This window comes from Mustela putorius, unplaced genomic scaffold (genome assembly GCF_011764305.1).
Source record: "Mustela putorius furo isolate JIRA1106 unplaced genomic scaffold, ASM1176430v1.1 tig00000592_pilon_pilon_pilon, whole genome shotgun sequence".
In the NCBI taxonomy this organism is placed as follows: Eukaryota; Metazoa; Chordata; class Mammalia; order Carnivora; family Mustelidae; genus Mustela; species Mustela putorius.
The window spans coordinates 6,457,756-6,479,734 of record NW_025421426.1 but is presented as its reverse complement, the minus strand read 5'-3'; the positions used below and the strand labels follow the sequence as shown (position 1 = coordinate 6,479,734).

The window sequence follows — 21,979 nt, the reverse complement described above, 5'->3', positions numbered from 1 at the left end:
GGTTTTCGTATATTCAGAGTTGTGTGGTCAGCACCACTATCAAATTTCATACTTGGTCTTAGCCAAAAGGCTGAGAAGCTTTGAATTTCATAGCATTTTCAGCAACCTGTGCTTATTATCAGTCACTGCCCATTTCCTCCCCTGCCAGTCCTTATGGCCACTAATCTTCATTCTCTCTGTATAGATTTGCTGATTCTGGGCGTTGTTGAATTGTCCATTTCTCCCTTTCAGTTTTATCTGTTGTGCCTTGTGATTTTGGGGCTTTGTTGTTAGGTGCATATGTATGTGTATGTTTTCTTGACAAATTAAACCTTTTATGTTATAAAATGTTCTTTGACTCTAGTAATGATTTTGCAATCTCTTGTCTTACATTGGTGCAACCACCCAGTTCTCTTTTGGTTACTTTTTTGATAAGCTGTGTCTTTTTTATTCCTTAATTTTCAGCCTGTTTGTGTCTTTGAATCTAAAGCAAGTCTCTCTGGGGGCACCTGGCTGGCTTAGTTGATAGAGCATGCTACTCTTGATCTCAGAGATAGGAGTTCAAGCCCCACGTTGGGTGTAGAGCTTATTTAAAAAAAAAAAAAAAAGGTAATAATAATAATAATAAAGTGAGTTTCTAGACAACAGATGGTTGGACCATGTTTATTTTAGTCCATCCACTAATCTCTTCCTTTGAATTAAAGTGTTTTATCTATTTAGATTTAATCATAATTCAATTGTTGATGGGTAGAATTTAGATCCGTGCTTTTTCTTTTTTTATAAATATGTGTTGTGTCATTTTCTCCATTCCTTCAATATCACTGCTTTCGTTGGTGTTAAGAAATTTTCTAGTGTATTATTTTATTTTCCTCGTTTCTTTTACTGTGTTTTTTCAGAGTTTTTCTTACTGATTGCTTTGGGGAATCATGATTAACTTTAACATTTGACTTTGAGTTAGCGTCCACTTAACTTGAGTAGTATGAAACATCTTGCCTCCTATACAGCTCCGTTCTCTGCCCTCTCCTTTCTGCTGTTTCCATATAAGTTACATGTTTATACACACCTGCCCATCAACACAGATTACTGACAATTACTTTTGCCATCCTCAAATCAGATGGATAAAAATGAATTACAAACAGAAAATACGTGTTTCCCCAGGCATCTTTACCAGTGTTCTTTCTTTCTTCAGATACTTTTGACTTATTATCTTTCCTTTGATTTCAACATGAAGAACTTAGTTTAATAGTTCTTATAGGGCAGCTCAGTTAGCAATGAATTATCTCAGATTTTGTTTATCTCAGGGTATTTTAGTTACTCCTTCATTTTTTGAAGGTTGGTTTTGGTACATACAGAATATTTGGTTTGTAGTCTTATTTCAGCACCTTGAATCTGATATCCCACTGCCTTTGACCTCTGTGATTTGTGATGAGAAATCAACTGATAATTTTCTGTAGGATCCCTTTACACAGTGGTGAGTCTCTGCTTTTTTGCTACTTCCAAGATTCTTTCACTCTGTGGCTTTCAACATTTTGATTATTATATGTCTGAGTTTATCTTACTAGAGTTTGTTGAGCTTCTTGGATGTATAGGTTGTTGTTTTTCATCAAATTTGGGGAGTTTTTAGCCATTATTTCTTCATAAGTTCTTCTAGCCTCTTTCATCTTTTTTTAGGACTCCCCCTTCTGTGTATGTGTATGTACTTGGTAGTGTCTCACAGGTCTGTGACATTTTCTTCATTTCTTAAATATTCCTTTTTATTTCTGTTCCTCACACTGCATAATCTCATTTAACCTGTCTTCAAGTTTACTTATTCTTTCTTTTTTTTTTTAATAAATTTTTTAAAAGATTTTATTTATGTATTTGACAGAGATCACAGGTAGGCAGAGAGGCAGGCAGGGATGGAGGGGTAAGCAGGCTCCCCGCTGAGCAGAGAGCCCGATGCGGGGCTCGATCCCAGGACCCTGTGGTCATGACCTGAGCTGAAGGCAGAGGCTTTAACCCACTGAGTCACCCCGGTACCCCAAGTTCACTAATTCTTTTTTTTTTTTTTTTTTTTTTTTTTTTTTTTTAAAGATTTTATTTATTTATTTGACAGAGAGAAATTACAAGTACACTGAGAGGCAGGCAGAGAGAGAGAGAAGGAAGCAGGCTCCCTGCTGAGCAGAGAGCCCGATGCGGGACTCGATCCCAGGACCCTGAGATCATGACCTGAGCCGAAGGCAGCGGCTTAACCCACTGAGCCACCCAGGCGCCCCCCAAGTTCACTAATTCTTAAGTCTGCTCAGAACTGATGTTGAGCCCCTCCAGTGAATTTTCCATTCCAGTTTCATAGGTTTCAACTCTAGAATTCCTAATTTTTTTTTTACGATTTTATTTTTTTATTTGACCGAGAGAGAAAGCACATAAGCAGGGGGAAGGGCAGAGGGAGAAGCAGGCTCCCGACTGAGCAAAGAGCCCGACACAGGACTTGGTCTCAGGACCCTGAGATCATGACCTGAGCTGAAGGCAGATGCTTAATGGACTGAGCCACCCAGGAGCCCCTATCACAGGAGGCTTTAAAAAGCTCTGCCATACACCTGGGTGGCTCAGTCAGTTAAGCATTTGCTTTCAGCTCAGGTCATGACCTCAGGGTCCTGGGATTGAGCCCCACATCGGGTTCCCTGCTCTAGGGACTCTCCTCCTTCTGCCCCTCCCCCTGCTTTTGTGCTCTCTCTCTCTCTCTCTCTCTCTGTCAAATAAAGTCTGCTTCTCCCTCCCTCTCTCTGCGCTCTCTGTCCCTTTCCCTTGCTCTTCTCTCTCTCACTTTTTTCTTTTTCAAGTAAATAAATAAAATCTTTAAAAAGAATAAAATAAAGCTTCCTGTGGGTGTCTCATTCCCAGCTTTTCCTTTCAGGTCTTTGGCCAGGTCCTTGTTTGTCCCGGTTGTGACTGCCACCTCAGGGAGTGACTACAGGTTGCTTTTGACAAACATCCCAGGGAAAAGGCTTTTTGCACCCAAAGAGGTCTGAGTCAAAGACAAATCCTGAAAATGGGGGTTTCCAGGATATTGCCAGGCAGGTCAAATAATGTCAGTTCTCAGAGTCTGGTGTTTTGGGGGGAAATTCTAGGACTGTTGTCTTCTCTCCCATGGAGCTAGGTTACTGGTTTCACGGTTACTGTGACTTCAAAGCTGTTGGTTTTCAGCCTTTCTGTGGAGCCAAGAAGACAGTAATGGAAATAGGCCAGCCTAAAACACCATAATAGTCTCTGTTTATACCAGATTGAGCCTTTTTTCTTGAACAAACATTTTTCCAGCCTTTGGTAATTTCCACAGCTCAGTCCTGAAAGAGTTGGTTCGGATAACTTTTTTTTTTGCTAGGTTTTGTTGTTGTTGTTGTTGTTTTTATCTTATGGAGGAGCAGCTTTTTGGAGGTCCTCACTCTCACACCCCCACTGTTTTGACATCACATGATGTTACGTTTTACTCTCCCTTCCAACTTTGATGTGTCACTTTTTCTTTCTACCATTATAGGCATTTATGCTCCAGGTTCATTGACCAGTTTTGTACCTATGATGCCTCAGTCATTTATTTTAGTGGAGGTTCCAGACCTCAAATGCTTCTTTTTTGCCTTTTCTTCGGTGTTTGAAATTGAAATGCAGCTTCCAAATCTAACTTTTATTTTATTGTGTCTGAAATTATCTTCCTAGAATTTTTACTGGATCTACCAGACTGGATGGAAATGCCATAGGTATGTATTTGTCACTCGTGTGTGACAACTACAGAATCCTCATGTTGTGGCTGTCTGGCCATTACTAATGAAGCCTCGCATGTGTTGTTGGGTCTGGCCTGTAGTTGACTTTGTCCGCTGGCTGTGCGCCGTGTCCATGGACGAGCTGGCTTCCCCGCACCACCCCCGCATGTTCAGCTTGCAGAAGATTGTGGAGATATCGTACTACAACATGAACCGGATCCGGCTGCAGTGGTCCCGGATATGGCATGTGATTGGAGATCACTTCAACAAGGTAACTCTTCAGATTCAAAAACCACTCTATCAGTGTCCAGAAAAAAGCAGGCAACTGTATTCAAAGAAGTGAGAGCGTTTAGGCACTTAGACAGATTTCCCTGCTATCTAAAAGTAGGACATTGCTATGAAAACTTTCATAAGCCGAAATAGTGTAAAGCAGAGAGGCAGTTACCATTAATTTCTATGGAAAAGTTGTTGAGCATTCCCACACCCCAAAATAACCTCTTATAGCCTTTTCTGATATCTTAGGACAGACACATCTTGCTGACAGTCACAGAATTAAGATAAAGCCCAGATGCTCACTGACACGGTTCAAAGCTCTGGTGGCTTAATGCTGAGATGCTGAGTGCAGTTCTCGGGGAAGGGGCTTGGCAGCGCCACTCTGGCTGCTGGGGCGCCTGCTGCCTCTGTAACAGCTCGCTGCAAAGCAAATGCTCGATGTTATTTTCACTTTTCACCTTTTTTTGTAAAAGCAAAAATCCCCTTTGGATTTTTCTTTTTTGGTTAGTGGAAGTAGATACTAAGGTAGGTCTTTCATAAAAGTGAAATGGTGGGGCATCTGGGCGGCTCAGCTGGTTAAGCATCTGCCTTCAGCTCAGGTCATGATGTCCAGTTCCTGGGATCGAGCCCCACGGTGGGCTCGAAGCTCAGTGGGGAGTCTCCCTCTGCCCCTCCATGTGTTTGTGCTCTCTCTCAAATGAATAAATAAAATATTTTAAATATATATAATAAATAAAAGCAAAGTGGTACATGGGGCGCCTGGGTGGCACAATCAGGTAGGTGTCCAACTCTTTTTTTTTTTTTTTAAGATTTTATTTATTTGAGAGAGAGAGTGAGAGAGAGCATGAGAGGGGAAAAGGTCAGAGGGAGGAGCAGACTCCCCATGGAGCTGGGAGCCCGATGCGGGACTCGATCCCAGGATTCCAGGATCATGACCTGAGCCAAAGGCAGTCACTTAACCAACTGAGCACCCAGGCACCCTAGTTGTTCAACTCTTAGTTTGAGCTCAGGTCATGATCTTGGGGTGGTAAGATTGAGCCCCACATCAGGCTTTGTGCTCTTTGCAAAGTCTGCTTGAGACTTTCTCTCTCCCTTTTCCTCTGCCCCTCTCCCCATCCTCAAGTGAATGAATAAGTCTTTTTAAAAAAAAAAAAAAAGCAAAGCTGTGCCATGTGACATTGCGAGAAGCAGAGGATTGTCAAAATTCATTTTCCCTCTGGAGCATATTTACATATTTGTAGGTAACTCATGGAGTATGAAATTAACATCTTAGTGGTATTAAAAATACTGTAATATCCATATGCAGGGATGCCTGGGTGGCTCAGTTAAGCGTCTGCCTTTGGTTCATGTCATGATCTCAGGGCCGTGGGATCAAGCTCCCTGTGAGGCTTCCTGCTCGGCAGGAGCCTGCTTCTCCCTCTCTTTCCCACTCCCACTTCCCCCTGCCACTTGTGTTCCCTCTCTTGCTGTGTCTCTCTCTACCAAATAAATAAATAAAATCTTTAAAAAATATATATACCCCGGGGCGCCTGGGTGGCTCGGTGGGTTAAGCCTCTGCCTTCGGCTCAGCTCATGGTCTCAGGGTCCTGGGATCAAGCCCCGCATCGGGCTCTCTGCTCACCCGGGAGCCTGCTTCCCCCCTCTCTGCCTGCCTCTCTGCCTACTTGTGATCTCTCTCTCTGTGTCAAATAAATAAATAAAATCTTTTAAAAAATATATATCCTATAATCAAGATGTAGGCTAACACCATAAAAATCATTATAGTCACTGGACAGACATTGGTGTTTGAATGCATGGCAGGATCCTCGAGTGTCTTCTGAATGACCAAAGAGCAAGTTACATTCTATGTAGTTTCACTGTTAATGTCACTGCTTCTTATATTCTGGCTTTTGTTGCCGCCGCTCTGAAATCTTTGTTGAGAAAACTAGCTTTTATTTTGTTTTATTTTTTAAAGATTTGCTTGCTTATTTGAGAGAGAGAGTGCACACACACAAGCCGAGGGAAGAGCAGAGGGAGAGAGACTCTCAAGTAGGCTCCCCACTGAGCGTGGAGCCTGACACAGGGCTCTGTCCCACAGCCCTGAGATCATGACCTGAGCCAAAGTCAAGAGTTGATGCTTAACCAACTCAGCCACCCAGGCATCCCTAGAAAACTAACATTAATTTTTACATCAGAAGCTAGAGATTTGTGTGTTCTAAAACTGACAACTACTGAAAGAAAACTACACTTGTTTCCCTCCACTAGAGGTTTCATCACATAAATGCAGGCACATCCACACATATATTAAACAACTTTTTTTTAAAGATTTTATTTATTTATTTGACACAGAAAGAGAGAGACAGCAAGAGAGGGAACACAAGCAGGGTGAGTGGGAGAGAGAGAAGTGGGAGAGAGAGAAGAAGCAGAGCAGGGAGCCCGATGCGGGACTCCATCCAGGGACCCCAGGATCATGACCTGAGCCGAAGCAGCGGCTTAACCAACTGAGCCACGCAGGTGCCCCTTAACAAATTTTTAAAAATCAGAACACGTGTGTAGTGTGTGTGTGCGTGTGTGTGTGTGTGTGTGTATGCATCTGAGATGCCATTAACTTCTTAAAGGAAAAGTAATAGCTCAATAGCACTGTTTCCTACCAAAACATATTCCATGATTTCAAAGCAATTTTCTCATTCCTGGATTGAAGAATTATAGTATAGATGCTTAAAAGTACTCTGAGTAAAAAACAGCTTATCCAAAAGAGAATTGCAGTCCCTCCATTGAATGGAAGAAACTTACAAAAAGAAGCAGGTGACCCTTTCATCTGAACCCTCAGGGAAGACACTGCCTCGAGAGCCTGCACATGACCCAGACCCACCTTTTGCTGAGTGAGTGGCAGCACCACCATCAGGCATCAACCGGCAGTCAGCAATCATCTTGCTCACTATTCTGGGTAACAACTTCTTAGTGGACCAGTCGACTTAACTGGTGTGAAATTGCTTGAGAGAGGGAATGCGAACCATTATCGTCACTGTGCCTTACCTTGTATTCTCGCCCAAGGCCAGGACCACTAAGCTGGAGCAAATGTTGCTCACTTATTCCGTGAAATATTGCCACTAGCTGGGATCCTTTTTTCTTTCAGAAGTAATAATCCAAAAGTGTTTCAGTAAACCTTTCCCAGCTTTTCTAGAGTCTAGATTTCATGTTCCATGGGCCTTCTTCAGGAGAGAACATCAGTTAGAAGAAGTCACTATTCCCACCTGCAGTTCTGTTGCTAAGGCTCATTAGGTGCCAGTTCTCGGTTACCTGCGGACCACTTATGGGCAGCTCGGGATATGGCTGACATAGTGATGAGACAGTCTATGGCCGTCACCTTCATTACCATTGTCCCTTCCATCTCATCAGAGCCATTAAGCACAAAGTTGTGGAAAACTCAGTTGCTCCCTCCAGGGCTCTTCATTCTTTCTACTACCCCAGGAAGATGTTCTGCTTCCCCTCGGGAACTGCAGCACAAAAGAATCTCGTAGGTTTGAGGAAATGGGTGGCTGAAGACAGCTGTAACTTAGCTCTTGGCATTCTGGCAGAGTCTTGGAAACAGTTTCCATGTTTCTCTTCTAAATTAGGACACTTGTGTGTCCTGGGGTATGCAGAGCTGCACGGTAAGCTCTGGAGTGGTATTCCTGCTGCGGGATTTCCTGAATCCTGACGTTTTGGGGAGGAATATTCTTTTTATTAGTATTTACGCTAATGAATGTGACATAAACACCTTTTAAAAAAGTACTGCTAGGGGCACCTGGGTGGCTCAGTGGGTTAAGCCGCTGCCTTTGGCTCAGGTCATGATCTCAGGGCCCTAGGATTGAGCCCCACATCGGGCTCTCTGCTCAGCGGGGAGCCTGCTTCCCTCTCTCTCTCTGCCTGCCTCTCCGTCTACTTGTGATTTCTCTCTGTCAAATAAATAAAATCTTTAAAAAAAACAAAAAAAAAGTACTGCTAAAGCCACGTTTGACCATCACCACTTCCCTTTTGAACCCTCCCCAAACCAATTATTACCAGTTTGGTATTTATCTTCTCAGACATTTTTCTGTGGACGTTTATATGTATATACTCATAGAAATACAAACAATATTGTCCTGGTTTCTTTTGCTTTTTTGAAAAAAACATAACTAGTATTACACATATCATTTTGTTACTTGCTTCCTCCACTTAGCAAGGAATCTTAAACATTTAACTATGTTATTAGTATGTATGAATTTATTCCTTTTTAAATTGTAAAATACACATAAAATTTTTCATTTTAACCATTTATAAATGTACAGTTTATTAACGTTAAGTACGTTCACGTTTTGTGCAACAAATCTGTGGAGCTCTTTTCTCATCTTGAAAAACTGAGACTCTAAACCCATTAAATACTAGCTTTCCTTTCCTTCCTCACCCAGACCCTGGTAACCATCATTCTACTTTCTGTCTCTCTGATTTTGACTACTCTAGCTACCTCATAGAACTGGAATCAGACAGTATCTGTCCTTTTGTGACTGGTTTCTTTCACTTGGGATCATGTCCTTAAGGTTCATCCCTGTTGTAGCGTGTGATGGGATTTTCTTCTCCTTCTTCTTCCTCTTCTTTTTTTAAAGGCTGGACATACTTCTTTTTAACTGCCAAATGTTACTCCATGCCTGTGAACATACCATTATGTAACCATTTCCTATTGATGTTTCCAATTTTTTACTGCAACATTACTTCCATTAAAAATAAAACCTTTTCAGGTCAGACCACAAGCCAGGGAAGTTTCTTTCTTGGAGCTGGCTACTGCAAGATGCCCCAGATCCGTTGGCAGGGCTTCTGGTAGGAAACATCCCCTTGCTCTGCTTGAAGGATTCTTCGTAAGAGAAAAGTCTGAGAAGCAACTACTAAATATATACCCATAATACCAGTCTCTAAAAGTAGGTAAACTATAGACAAGTACAATTTTAAGGAAATTTTAAAAACCTCAATATTTGTGCTGAATTTTTTGAGGCCAGTGACACTGTCGCTTCAGGCGACAGATGTGGGCAAGTATGCAAAGGCTTTACAGAGGGGCGCTTGGGTGGCTCAGTCCTTAAGCATCTGCCTTCAGCTCAAGTCATGATCTCAGGGTCCTGAGATCGAGCCCCATATCGGGCTCCCTGCTCAGCAGGGACCCTACTTCTCCCTTTTCCACTCCCCATGCTTGTGTTCTTTCTGTCACTGTCTCTCTCTCTCAAATAAATAAAATATTTAAAAAGAAAAGGCTTTACAGAGACTTTCAAGTCTTTCGACCTCTCTTATATAATCAGGTAAAATTAATTAGAGCACAGCATTGCTTAATTGACACAGAGTTTCAGCTTTGGTGGAGTTCTGGAGATGCGGTGCCCAGCAGTGAGGACGTCCTTACAACGACTGAACTGTACGCTTCAACATGGTTAAGATCGTAACTTTTATGTTTTATGTGTATTTTGCCACAATCTTTAAAAAATTAAATAGCACATTTGAAAGCACTTTTAATTAAATGTGCAGTACTGATCTTGCATCATTTTTTTTTAGATTTTATTTATTTGACACAGAGAGCGATCACAAGTAGGCAGAGAGTCAGGCAGAGAGAGAGGGGGAAACAGGCTCCCCACCAAGCACAGAGCCCAGATGCGGGGCTCGATCCCAGGACCCTGAGATCATGACCTGAGCTGAAGGCAGAGGCTTAAGCCACTGAGCCACCCATCTTGCATCATTAAACTTAAAACAGAATTGCCCAGGTCATAGCCAAGAAACACCATTTTCTTTTCTCCTTAGGTATGTTTTTTCCAGAGCATTTGTTTTGAAGGCAGGCTGTCTGTCTGTGGCATCCAGAGCGCCGCCTCCACCACTCTTGTACTGTGCCTCTCTCACCTCGCCTCCCATTCCTGCTCAGGTTGGCTGTAACCCCAACGAAGACGTGGCGATCTTCGCTGTTGACTCCTTAAGGCAACTCTCTATGAAGTTTCTTGAGAAGGGAGAATTAGCCAACTTCCGCTTCCAGAAAGATTTTCTGAGGCCCTTTGAGCATATCATGAAGAAAAACAGGTATGTGCATTGTCATATTCCCCACTGGTGGCCTAAACAGACCTCCTAATATTAATCATGCATTTTCATGCATTAATTATGTATTTTCTTCCTTTGTTGATGGAAATAGGTAAGATGAGCAGACTGTGATTCACATGCAATGTTTCTAAGTACATCACTGAGATCTGTGTGTGACCATTCCCAGAAGGACAGATGACACCACCACAACTAGTGGAAATGTGCCATGCATTCTTATGGGGTGGGCGCTGACATTGTTCAGAGAAAGAGCCATCACTGAGGCATCCTAAACAGGGCCAAGAATTATATGACCCAGTAAGGGGTTGGTCTCGTAAACCGAAGAATTATGTGACCCATCGTTTCTGCCCCAAGAGCGTGATAGAAAAGATGGAGACAGCTGTCACTCTGAAGCACTCACCATGTTCCTGCGTTCACTTGGCCTATATCCTTGGAGCCTGCCAGCAGCCAGTGCCCTTCTGGGTGCTGACTAGACAGCACTAAAGAAAACAGTCAAAAATTCCTGTTTTCGTCTGGCCCTGATTTAATCATCAGGGCAGCTGCATACGTGGGTGTTCATTACCATATCCTCTTTACTTTTGTGTGTGTTTGAAGTTTGCTGTAATGAAATTAAACAGTAAATCCTTGTTTAGAGGCACCTGGGTGGCTCAGTCGGTGAAGCATCTGCCTTTGGCTTGGGTCATGATCCTGGGGTCCTGGGATGGAGCCCCATGTTGGGTCCCTGCTCAGCAAAGATCCTGCTTCTCCCTCTGCTGTTCCCCCTGCTTGTGTGCTCTCTCTGTCAAGTAAATAAGTAAAATCTAAAAAAAAACAACAACAAAAAAAACACCTTGTTTATATTCCAGTGAGATAAGCAAATAAATGTTTAAATCAAGGCTTTGTTTAGGACAGTCAACCAAGATGCATTGGGTAAGTTGACCCTTAAGCAAAGTGAGGAACCAGCCAGGAGTGGCTATACGTGGTCTTGGGAAGAGTGTTAGGAGCAGAGGGAAGAGCAAGAACAGAAGCCCTGAGACCCAGTGTCATCAGCATCACCAGGAGGAACAAGGCAGTGAGGCTGGGCGGGCAGAGTCAATAAGGCAGGAAGTCCTGGTGGGTGAAGCGCTCGTGGCAGTGGAGCTGTCAGCCTTTGTCAGCACTTGGGCTTGTTCTCTGTGAAAGACACAAGCCACTGGAGGCTTTGAGCAGAGAAGTGAAATGGTCTGAGGTGCGTTACGGGATCATCCTGCGTTTGTCTGTGGAGAATGAAAAGCCGCCATCATTGTTCAGATTTGCACCAGGGGGGTGAGGCGCCATGCGATTGGATTCTGTGTATGTTCTGAATGGGAAGCCTACACTGGGTGCTGAGTAATTAGCGGTGGGGCATAAAAGGAGGAACTGTCAAGCATGGCTTTCAGGTGTCGATCCCCACCGCTAAAATGTGTCCGTGAGATCTGCTTAGATTGCTGTGTGTGTTTGGGGTGGGTTTTTTATGGGATTTTTTTGTTTGTTTGTTTGTTTTTTAAGAAAATGAAAGCTTATGAATTCAAAGGCTATAGCCAACATGGGTCATTTGGGGTAACAGAAACAGCAGCAGAAAAGTCTTCCTGATAGTCTCTCTCTCTCTCTCTCGGTTTTTCTCTTACTGCTCATTTTAAGACAAAGCCCATTCCTTGGGGCGCCTGGGTGGCTCAGTGGGTTGGGCCGCTGCCTTCGGCTTGGGTCGTGATCTCAGGGTCCTGGGATCGAGTCCCACGTCCGGCTCTCTGCTTGGCGGGGAGCCTGCTTCCCCCTCTCTCTGCCTGCCTCTCTGCCTACTTGTGATCTTTTTCTCTGTCAAATAAATAAATAAAATCTTTAAAAAAAAAAAAAAAAGACAAAGCCCATTCCAGAATTTGGCATCACCCCTGATTTTATTTATTGTAGAGAGAGCAGGAGGCAGGGAGGAAAGAGAGACTCCTAAGCAGGCCCCATCCCCAGGAAGGAAGCCCAACATGGGGCTTGATCTCATGACCCTGAGATCATGACCTGAGCTAAAATCAAGAGTCAGATGATCAACTGACAGGGCCACCCAGGCTCCCTTCACCCCTGATTTTAGTGTATGCACAGAAATACCCTCCTCCCTTTGGGGACATTGCTGGGAGTGCCAAGGAGATGGAAGCCTGGCGTGGCAGCCTGCCTGCTTGGGTGGTGGCGCTGATCGCCAGAATCCCAGCCAGCATTTGAAAAGAGACAGTGAGTTTGGAATCACGCATTGCCAGGCACTGTCGGATGCTGTTGATGGAACTATAACTTGCTATAACATCTTCAAAAGCATTTGGGCAGTGTGCAAGAGCCTTAACATTTCTCTGCCTTTTGACTCACTAATTCTACACTTATGTAACTCTTCTAAGGAATTAACTTTGAAATACAGCAAGACATTGTAAATCACAAAAAGTAATTTAAAAAAAAAAAGCAGCTAACACCTAAATATAAAAGTGTAAACTCAGTGTTGGTACAGCCACAACATGGAATATTGTGCAGCTGTTAAAGATGTTTACAGTGTTTGTGACACGGGAAATACTTAATGCTTTAATCAAAAGGTCAGGTTATGGAATTGGACAGTATAATAAGGACAGTTTTATCAATCTCTCCATGTGAAATATCATACTGTCACAAAATGGAATTTTTTTGTTTCATTACGTGTTTTCTACATTTCCCGAAATGTTTGTTGTCATCAAATATTACTCTTAATAATCAGGCAAAAAGCATCTTGATTTATTATTTTTTTTTTAGTAAACTTTCCTTTTTTAATAATTTATTTGAGAGAGAGTGAGAGTGAGAAAGCACAAGCAGGGGAAGGGGCAGAGGGAGAAGCAGGCTCACCACTGAACAGGGTGTGGACTCCGGGATCATGACCTGAGCCGAAGACAGGACCCTTAACCGACTGAGCCATCCAAGTGCCCCTTATTATTACTATTTTTTTACACAGGGCATGAATTCATGACCCTGAGATCAAGAGTTGGACACTTAACTGACTGAGTGATCCAGACACCCCAAAAAGCATTTTTTTTTTAAAGATTTTATTTGTGTGTGAGAGAGAGAGAACATGTGTGAGCAGGGAGTAGAGCATAGGGAGAGGGACAGACAGACTCCATGCTGAGCATAGAGCCCAACACAGGGCTCAGTCTCAACCTCATGGTCAAGAGTTGGATACTTGGGGCGCCTGGGTGGCTCAGTGGGTTAAAGCCTCTGCCTTCGGCTCGGGTCGTGGTCCCAGGGTCCTGGGATCGAGCCCCACATCGGGCTCTCTGCTCTGCAGGGAGCCTGCTTCCTCCTCTCTCTCTGCCTGCCTGCCTCTCTGCCTACCTGTGATCTCTGTGTGTCAAATAAATAAATAAAATCTTAAAAAAAAAGAGTTGGATACTTAACTGACTGACCCAACCAGGCACCCCCTGAAAAGCATTTTTAAAAAGTACATGTAGAGGGGTACCTGGGAGGCTCAGCTGGTTGAGCACCCAACTCTTGATTTCAGCATTTGACTCGTGATCATGCAGGATGCAGGATCATGAGACTGAGCCCAGTACCAGTTCCACACTTAGTGCGGAGTCTGCTTGAGATTCTCTCTCTCCCTCTGCCTCTCCCCGCCCCACTCATGTTCTTCCCCTACCCCCCCCCAAATCTTTAAAAAGTACACGTAGTTCTTCCCAGTGAGCTGCTTTTCTTCGCAGTGGGGGATGCAGTCATGAATTCAATCTTCTTATGTACTGAAGTCACCTCGGTATGTAGTTAGTCCTTTGTTACCTGTGGGTGACGTATTTGCTTTGTGGACTCTTAGCTAAGTTTTAACTCTTGACTTTCTCCTGGTCTTCCCTAAATGATCTATTATCATTTAGTTACTATGGATCCCACAGATGAAAATGAATGTTACCCTAAGCCAGATAAAATTTTCAAATCAAGTTTGCAATCCCAAAGCCACGCTAATGGGTTTCAAAGCTAGTGGTGTGCGGAAGAGATAGGTTTGTGTAGCCTTGCTGCCTGTAGTTTGTATGATAATAGCACCCACCCCGATAACTGCGAATGTCTTAATAGATTGCAAGACATACGTGCTAACCTTTTGCAAATATCCAAGTAACACTATGTTGAACCTTGCAGCTGCTTCAGAAAATGGGCCATTTTTTTGTCTTCAGGTTTGGTTTTGTAATGATTAAATTTAAAATTTTGCATCTTAAATTAACATTTGTATATTCCCATCCATTTATATGTGTTTATCCTACACATATACCCTTGCCTAAAAATCCAAGAACATAGGCACCAAGAGTTTAGAAATAAGTCATCTCTGAGGACTCAAAATTATGAGTATCATCAGTGTAAAGGTTTTCAGCCCGAAAAACTGACCAACAGTGCCTTGAACTACAAGGCTGTGTATTGTTTATGTAACAAGTCAGAGGCAGGCGGACCCAACTTTGGTTCCATAGCCCAAATTGTCATTGAGGACCCAGCTTCTTTCTTTTTGCTTTTTTTTTTTTTCTTTAAGATTTTATTTATTTATTTATTTATTTGAGAGAGAGAGAGCTGGGGAAGGGTGGAGGCAGAGGAAGAAGCAGACTCTCTGCTGAGCAGGGAACCCCATGAGGGACTTGCTCCCAGGACCCTGGGATCATGACCGAGGCCGAAGGCAGACGCTTCACCAACTGAGCCATCCAGATACCCAAGGACCCAGCTTCTTTCTGTTCCTTGTTTGTCCATCCACAGGATCACTTTTTATCTTTGAGCCTGTTGTTTTGTGATGCTGAACAGAGGCTCTAGCTCCAGGCATCATACTGTGTTCAAAAAACGGATACCAAGAAATGGGGCAGAGCCTACCATGTGTATTCTTTACAAGACAAAAAGCTATAGTAGAAACCCCTCCCCTTCACATTCCCCCAGATTTCCTCTAGGAGTCATTAGAACCCGTCATGTAGCTCCCCTGGCTGCAAGGGGCACTGGGGCATGGTGGACCTGGCACATGAGACAAGATTGTCGTGTTGTCTTGTCCTGGTCATGACTGGCTCCCTGAGGTCGGGAATGTTGCTGCCTGCTTGAAATCAGAATTCTCTTTTTTTTTGAAATCAGAGTTCTCTTACCAAGGAGGTGGGAGGATGGTGCTGGGAAAGCATCTGACTGTCTGCCCGGTGATTGTCTTAATGTTTTTTGTTGTATCTAGTTTAATTTTTTTTAGTGAATATGGATTACTATGTAAAATCTGCTTTTAAAAATGCATTTTTTTTTGTCGGGGGGAGGGCATCTGTATGGCTCAGTTAAGCATCCCACTGTTGATCTCAGCTCAGGTCTTTGCCTCAGGCTCATGAGTTCAAGCCCCATGTCCGGCTCCAAAAAAATAAAAATAGAAGAATAAAAATTAGGTTTTTCTTTTAAGACTTTATTTATTTGACAGAGAGAGAGATATCACAAGTAGGCAGAGAGGCAGGCAGAGGGGGAGGGGGAAGCAGGCCCCTATGCGGGGCTCGATCCCAAGACCCTGAGTTCATGACCTGAACCAAAGGCAGAGGCTCAACCCACCGAGCCACCCAGGTGCCCCCAAAATGCAGGTTTTTCCATGTTCATTTCTCTTTCTCTGTTCAGAGTACAAATGACAGGGCTGCCCCCTTCTTTCCTTAGGTCTCCGACCATCCGGGACATGGTGATCCGCTGTGTTGCGCAGATGGTGAACTCCCAAGCAGCCAACATCCGCTCGGGCTGGAAGAACATCTTTGCTGTGTTCCACCAGGCAGCCTCAGATCACGACGGGAACATTGTGGAGCTGGCCTTCCAGACCACGGGCCACATCGTCAGTAAGTAACTCTAATGTCACACGTGCAAACCTAGAAGGGTGACCACTTATTTCCTGTTTTACTCTGCAAAGAGGTTTCCTTGTTTAGGTCTACTGTGATACGATAACGTGCCAGGAGGTGTTCTGAGCTCTTACATGTGCTTAGACATGTGCACAGAAACCCTGTGAAGGAAGCATAGTCGATTCTCATTATTCGCAACCACAAAACCAGTGCTCCCGGCGCTTTCTTGGTTGTTTGTGGACATGTGTGTGCATTTAGCAGGATGTACTTGAGTCATCCAAGCACGTGTTCCCAGCCCAGGCTAACAAGGCGACTCTCTGCCTTCTGGTTTCAGCTCTCTCACTATAAATAAGTAAATGTCCTTTCCATGGTATACTTACTGCCACCATCTTTTTGTTGGTCCCATTTTAAATGGCCCTGAAGGGGGCGCCTGGGTGGCTCAGTCAGTTAAGCATCTGCCTTCAGCTCACTCCGTGATCCCAGGGTCCGGGGATCGAGCCCTGCATCAGGCTCCCTGCTCAGCAGAGAGCCTGCTTCTCCCTCTCCCTCTTCCCCTGCTTGTATCCCCTCTCTCGCTCTCTCTCTCTCTGTCAAATAAATAATAAAATCTTTAAAGCAAAAATAAATAAATAAAATAGCTCTGAAGCACAGTGCTGGAGTGCTGTCTGGTGTCCCTGAGCACTGGAAGGCTATGATGTGCCTTATAGAGAAAATGTATGTTTTCGATAAGCTTCATTCAAGCTTGAGTTAAAGTGCTGTTGGCCAGAAGTTCAATGTTGAACCCAATAGTATGTATAAAATAACTATGTCTTATGTGTGGAAACACACATGAAGCAAGGTTCTGCATTGATTGGTTACTTAAAACAGGGTGACCAGAGGCTCGCAGAACCTACCTCCACGCCTCCCCTGGGAATAGTGGCTCTGCCCTGGGGGCGTGGTCAGTGTTCACAGTCGACTTATAGAACACAACTACCATGAGTAACAAGAACTGGCTGTGCCAATACTCCCCACAGTTGACCAGAGAGGAAACTGAGGGACCAAAAAGTAAAGTAGAATAACTTGCCTGAGGTCACACAGCTAGGAAGTAGTGGGGCAGGGTTCACTCCCAGACAAGCCAGCCCAGAGTTGGCGCCGTGTCTCTCTCTTCTGGACTGACCAGATGGCCCTGGTCCTGCCTGTCATCACAACACAGGCTATTTGCTCCTCTTGGCCTTTGTAATGGTGAGAAAACATCAGATTAGCTTTCATCTTTTTTGAGATCTTTTAACTTTTTTTTTTTTTAAGTTTCATTTATTTATTTGTTCATCAGAAAGAGAGAGAGAGAGAGCCCAAGCAGGCAGAGCAGCAGGCAGAGGCAGAGACAGAAGCAGACTCCCTGATGAGCAAGGAGCCCAATGTGGTGGGACTTGATCCCAGGACCCTAGGATCATGACCTGAGCCGAAGGCAGCAGCTTAACCAACTGAACCACCCAGGCATCCCGAGATCTTTTAACTCTTTTTTTTTTTTAAGATTGTATTTATTTATTTGACAGACAGAGATCACAAGTAGACAGAGAGGCAGGCAGAGAGAGAGGAAAGGAAGCAGGCTCCCGTTGAGCAGAGAGCCTGATGTGGGGCTCAATCCCAGGACCCTGGGATCATGACCTGAGCCAAAGGCAGAGGCTTTAGCCCAACTCTTAAGAAGCTTCTTGCTACTTACATTTTGTCTTAGGTGATGTTCGTAGGATTTTGGAAGACCTTAGACTTCTGCATTGCCTTTCACCCTTAGCTCATTGACATTCTTTATCTCCTTTTGTCTTCATAGCATTCCACCCAGGTAGCACTCGGTGTGGTCCTGGCATGGGGACGGCCAGGGAGTTAAAGGAGAGTGCTCGGGGTCACTGAACCAGGGCTAGAGCTTCCATCAGGCAGACCACTGAGGGCCAGCTTCACACACAGATCAGTGTTTATCCTACCCATTTCCTCCAACCTAAAATAGCTGACGTTGAAACGGACACCTTGGTATCCTGGTGAAACTTGATTTTCTCGTGGCTTGTCCTCTCTCACTTCCTTGGGGGACACTTGACAGGACCTCTTCAGAGAGTCCTTCTCTGACCCCCAGCCGAAGCAGCCCCTGCTGCCTTCTTTCCTCTCACCCAGCACTCACCCAACCTCAGATTATTTTATATTTTATATATGTATTGGCTTAGGCGATTATTGTCTGTCTTGCCCATTGGAGCACGAGTATCGTGAAGCAGGAAATTTCACTGGTTACCTCTGTCCCAAGGGCCCACAGCTGTGCTTTGCTCTTAGTTGGCACTCAGTAAATGTCTGATGGCTGGCTGGCTGGATGAATGAATGAATGAATGAGTGAATGAATGAATGAATGAATGAATGAGTGAAAGTACTGGAGCTCAGGAACCAGTTTAGCCCAGGCAGTGCCCAGTCGATTCATTCTTGAATCGATTTCCTGAACAATTTAATAAGAAATGCTGTCTCCCAGAGAGAGTGACATGCTTTTCTTAGATTTTCACAGAAGTAGTCCCCTCAGGGTGGGAGGTGTTGGATCCCCATTTGGAAGTCTCTGGTCTTATGAAAAACATGGCTTTGTTTCCACAGCAACTATCTTCCAGCACCATTTCCCTGCAGCCATCGATTCCTTTCAGGACGCTGTGAAGTGCTTGTCGGAGTTCGCCTGCAACGCGGCCTTCCCTGACACGAGCATGGAGGCCATCCGGCTCATCCGCTTCTGTGGGAAATACGTCTCCGAGAGGCCTCGGGTACGTCACTTCCTCTCCTCCCTTCTGGGGACTGAGGAGAAAAGGAATCAGAAAGAGCGTTCCCCGCTACACTTTTAGAAATGCATGTTTGCCCTAAACTGGGCATTCACTTCAAAATGCTGCCTGTTACTGGGGTTCTACCCCTTCTCTCGTTTTGCATGTATGAAATTACTTCTTTTACTCCTACTGAACTTCTGCCTAGTGTTCTGTGAACTGGTTTTGTAGAAGATAATAGTATTTAGCTTTGAATTGTGGCAAAGCTGAAGAAGCTAGACGTTTCTGTTTGAAAGGAAACAAACCTCCCTCTTAAGGAAATGAGATTTTACCATTGTGACATGGCTGAGAAGTTACATTTTTAAAAATCACCTTTTGTTTTCTCCTAGAAATGTTTGGGACTTTTATGTCTCACCTTTCCGAAAAGGCCTACTTGGTTTAAATAGCAGTCTCGGACACTGAAATTGGGTAGAAATAAGCACATCTAAACTATGATACAGATCCCTCCTTCAGGTCTTTTCTGTGTATCGATGTGTTTAGTTTCCACATCAGACCTGTGAGATTGGCAATTATGTCCCCGCTGAACCAGGGGCATTGACACAGGCTCAGAGAGAAATTGCCTCATGTTGGGTAATCAGAGCTGATAAAGAAATTTCATTACGACAGTACCTCACTTCAAGAGTGATTACAGTTCAAAGGGCTCAAAATCCCAGAGGTAGGGCAGGGAGTGGAGCTTCACATCCAGACTGGGAAAGACTGCCAGCTCCGAGCTGCATGACCTTGGGCAGCTGACTTCATGTTCTAGTGCCTCAGTTAACTTAGCAGTGATCTGCCCACTCAGCTTATTCCAAAACCCACGAAAGTCCGTAGGCATAACTGCTCATATGTCCTTGGGAGAGGCTTATGTTTGCCTCCTGGGGATTTCCTATCCTGCCCTTGCTGAATGGTTGTTGTTAGAGGGGGAAATGTGTGGGGTCTTGATCTTCGTGTAGTTCCCTTTTAGTTTCTTCCTTTGCTTGCCTAGTCTGCATCTGAGAGGTGACTCTCCCGGCAGGTGCTACAAGAATACACCAGCGATGACATGAATGTGGCTCCTGGCGACAGGGTCTGGGTCCGAGGCTGGTTCCCCATCCTGTTTGAGCTCTCCTGCATCATTAACAGATGCAAGCTAGATGTTCGGACAAGGTAACCATGTCCCAGGATGGTGCCCCTTTCGCCACAGAATGAGCCTCAGTCACCTGCTCCCCTGACCCCATGCTCTACCCTCTCTTCTCTGCTGTTCTTGCCTCTCCCCCCGCCCCATTCCCTCTCTGCGCCTGACTTTGTTCCTCCAGAGGACTCACGGTCATGTTTGAGATCATGAAGAGCTACGGTCACACCTTTGAAAAGCACTGGTGGCAGGACCTGTTCAGAATCGTGTTCAGGATTTTTGACAATATGAAACTCCCTGAGCAGCAGTCGGAGGTAGGTGATGACTGAAGCGGTGCCCTGGACACGGTGGTGGGAGTGGGAGTGGGAGTGCAAGTCTTACCCTTCAAGCTTCTGGGGTGTATTTTAAAATGGAAACCGCCAGGGCGCCTGGGTGGCTCAGCTGGTTAAGCCTCTGCCTTTGGCTCAGGTCACGATCCCTGGGTCCTGGGATCTAGCCCTGCATTGGGCTCTCTGCCTCTCGGGGACCCTGCTTCCCCCTCTCTCTGCCTGCCTCTCTGCCTACTTGTGATGTCTGTCTGTCAAATAAATAAATAAAATCTTTTAAAAAAATAAAATAAAAAATCTTAAGAAAAAAAAAAGGGATGCCAGCACACACACCATAAACTGCCTTTTCAACTTAAGACATGAGTGCTTTTCTACAATCCTGAGTCTTCCATGATGTTTTTTCAAAGCTGCAAAATATTTCTAGCCTCACATATCCCCTGGTCCATAAGAAATTATTTCCAGTTTTTCTTAGCCCTGAAATGAACGTTCTTAGCCGCTACCTTTGTACTTGTTTTTTTCTTTGTTTACTTGGGGCAAGTGGTGTATAAGGTTTGGAGCTTGCACATTACTGAGGCTTTTGATACGTACTTGTAAGTTACTTCCAAATAAATTTGCAGCCATTTATACTTGAGCAGTGAGTGAGCATCCCTGTTTCTCCATGTCCACCGTGGCTCTCCGTGGCTCTCTGCACCTCACATGGGGTTCGAACTCATGATCCGGAAACAGAGCTACACCTTCTTCTATCTGAGCTAGCCAAGCGCCTCAGTTTTTTTGTTTTGTTTTTCTTTTTTAGAGAGAGTGCACGTGCATGAGGGAGTGGGGAGGAGCAGAGAGAATTTTTTTTTAAGATTTATTTGAGACCACATGTGAACAGAGGAAGTGGCAGGGGGAGGAGCGGGGAGAGAGAGAGAGAGAAACAGACTTACCTGCTCAGCAGGGAGCCAGACACCCAGGGACCACAACCTGAGCCAAAATCAAGAGCTGGACACTTAACTGACCAAGCCACCAGGTGTCCCAGGAGAAGGAGAATCTTAAGCAGACTCCATGCCCAGCATGGAGCCCAACATGGGACTCGGTCTCATGACCTGAGAAACCAAGAGTTAGACATTCAACTGACTGAGGCACCAGGTGCCCCTGCCTCATAGTTTTTTAATTGCTAATGAGGTTGCATACTTTTTTTCACTTTACTAATTCACATTTCTTCTTTTATGAATTGGTTTTTCACATCCTTAGTCCATCTCTTGAGTTAGTTACCTCTTTCCTATTGTTTTAAGAGCTTTTCAGTGTATACATAAAGTAGCATGTCCTTACATAAATTACAGATGATTTTGCCCCCTTTGTTATGCTCATTTTCTTCTCATTTTAGAAAATTTTAGCTTTTAGAGAACCAAATCTAGCAGTCTTTCCACTTAGGGCTTCCACTTTTGGAATCTTGTTTAGCAGTACCCACCCCTCCCTATTCGATGATTTTCTGAATCTCTCTCTATATTAAATACTTGAAATACTGCCATGAAATTACCAGAGATAAATTTTTGGTGTAAAAAGGTGTAGTTAGCATAATCTCATATTCACTTTTTCCAAATCATTACAACTTTTTGTCAGTATCACTTTGAATGAGTGTGTTAATATCCTCTCATATAGATGTACTTAATTCAGTTGCTGCCTTGCTGGGTATTGGTTCATATCTGTGTTTTCAGCGTGTAAATGTCAGTGTGGTGTAAACATCTTTATTCACAGACCTTCACACTCAGATCTTCAATTCTTTTTATTTTTTAAGATTTTTATTTATTTATTTGACAGAGAGAGATCACAACTAGGCATAGAGACAGGCGTTGGAGGGGGAAGCAGGCTCCCTGCTGAGCAGAGAGCCCCATGTGGGGCTCAGTCCCAGGACTCCAAGATCGCTTCCTGAGCT

The 21,979-nt window shown here is 44.2% G+C and overlaps 1 protein-coding gene across 1 annotated transcript in view; it reads left to right on the top strand.

Annotated features, from left to right (window-relative positions):
- ARFGEF2 (ADP ribosylation factor guanine nucleotide exchange factor 2) overlaps positions 1-21,979 on the top strand; it is a 97,036-nt gene that overhangs the window by 60,636 nt on the left and 14,421 nt on the right. The window contains exons 24-30 of the mRNA XM_004746243.2: positions 3,667-3,707; positions 3,812-3,981; positions 9,877-10,028; positions 15,663-15,835; positions 18,434-18,594; positions 19,643-19,773; positions 19,923-20,052. Of these exons, the coding sequence (XP_004746300.1) occupies positions 3,667-3,707; positions 3,812-3,981; positions 9,877-10,028; positions 15,663-15,835; positions 18,434-18,594; positions 19,643-19,773; positions 19,923-20,052 (958 nt within the window). The remainder of the gene's footprint in view (positions 1-3,666; positions 3,708-3,811; positions 3,982-9,876; positions 10,029-15,662; positions 15,836-18,433; positions 18,595-19,642; positions 19,774-19,922; positions 20,053-21,979) is intronic.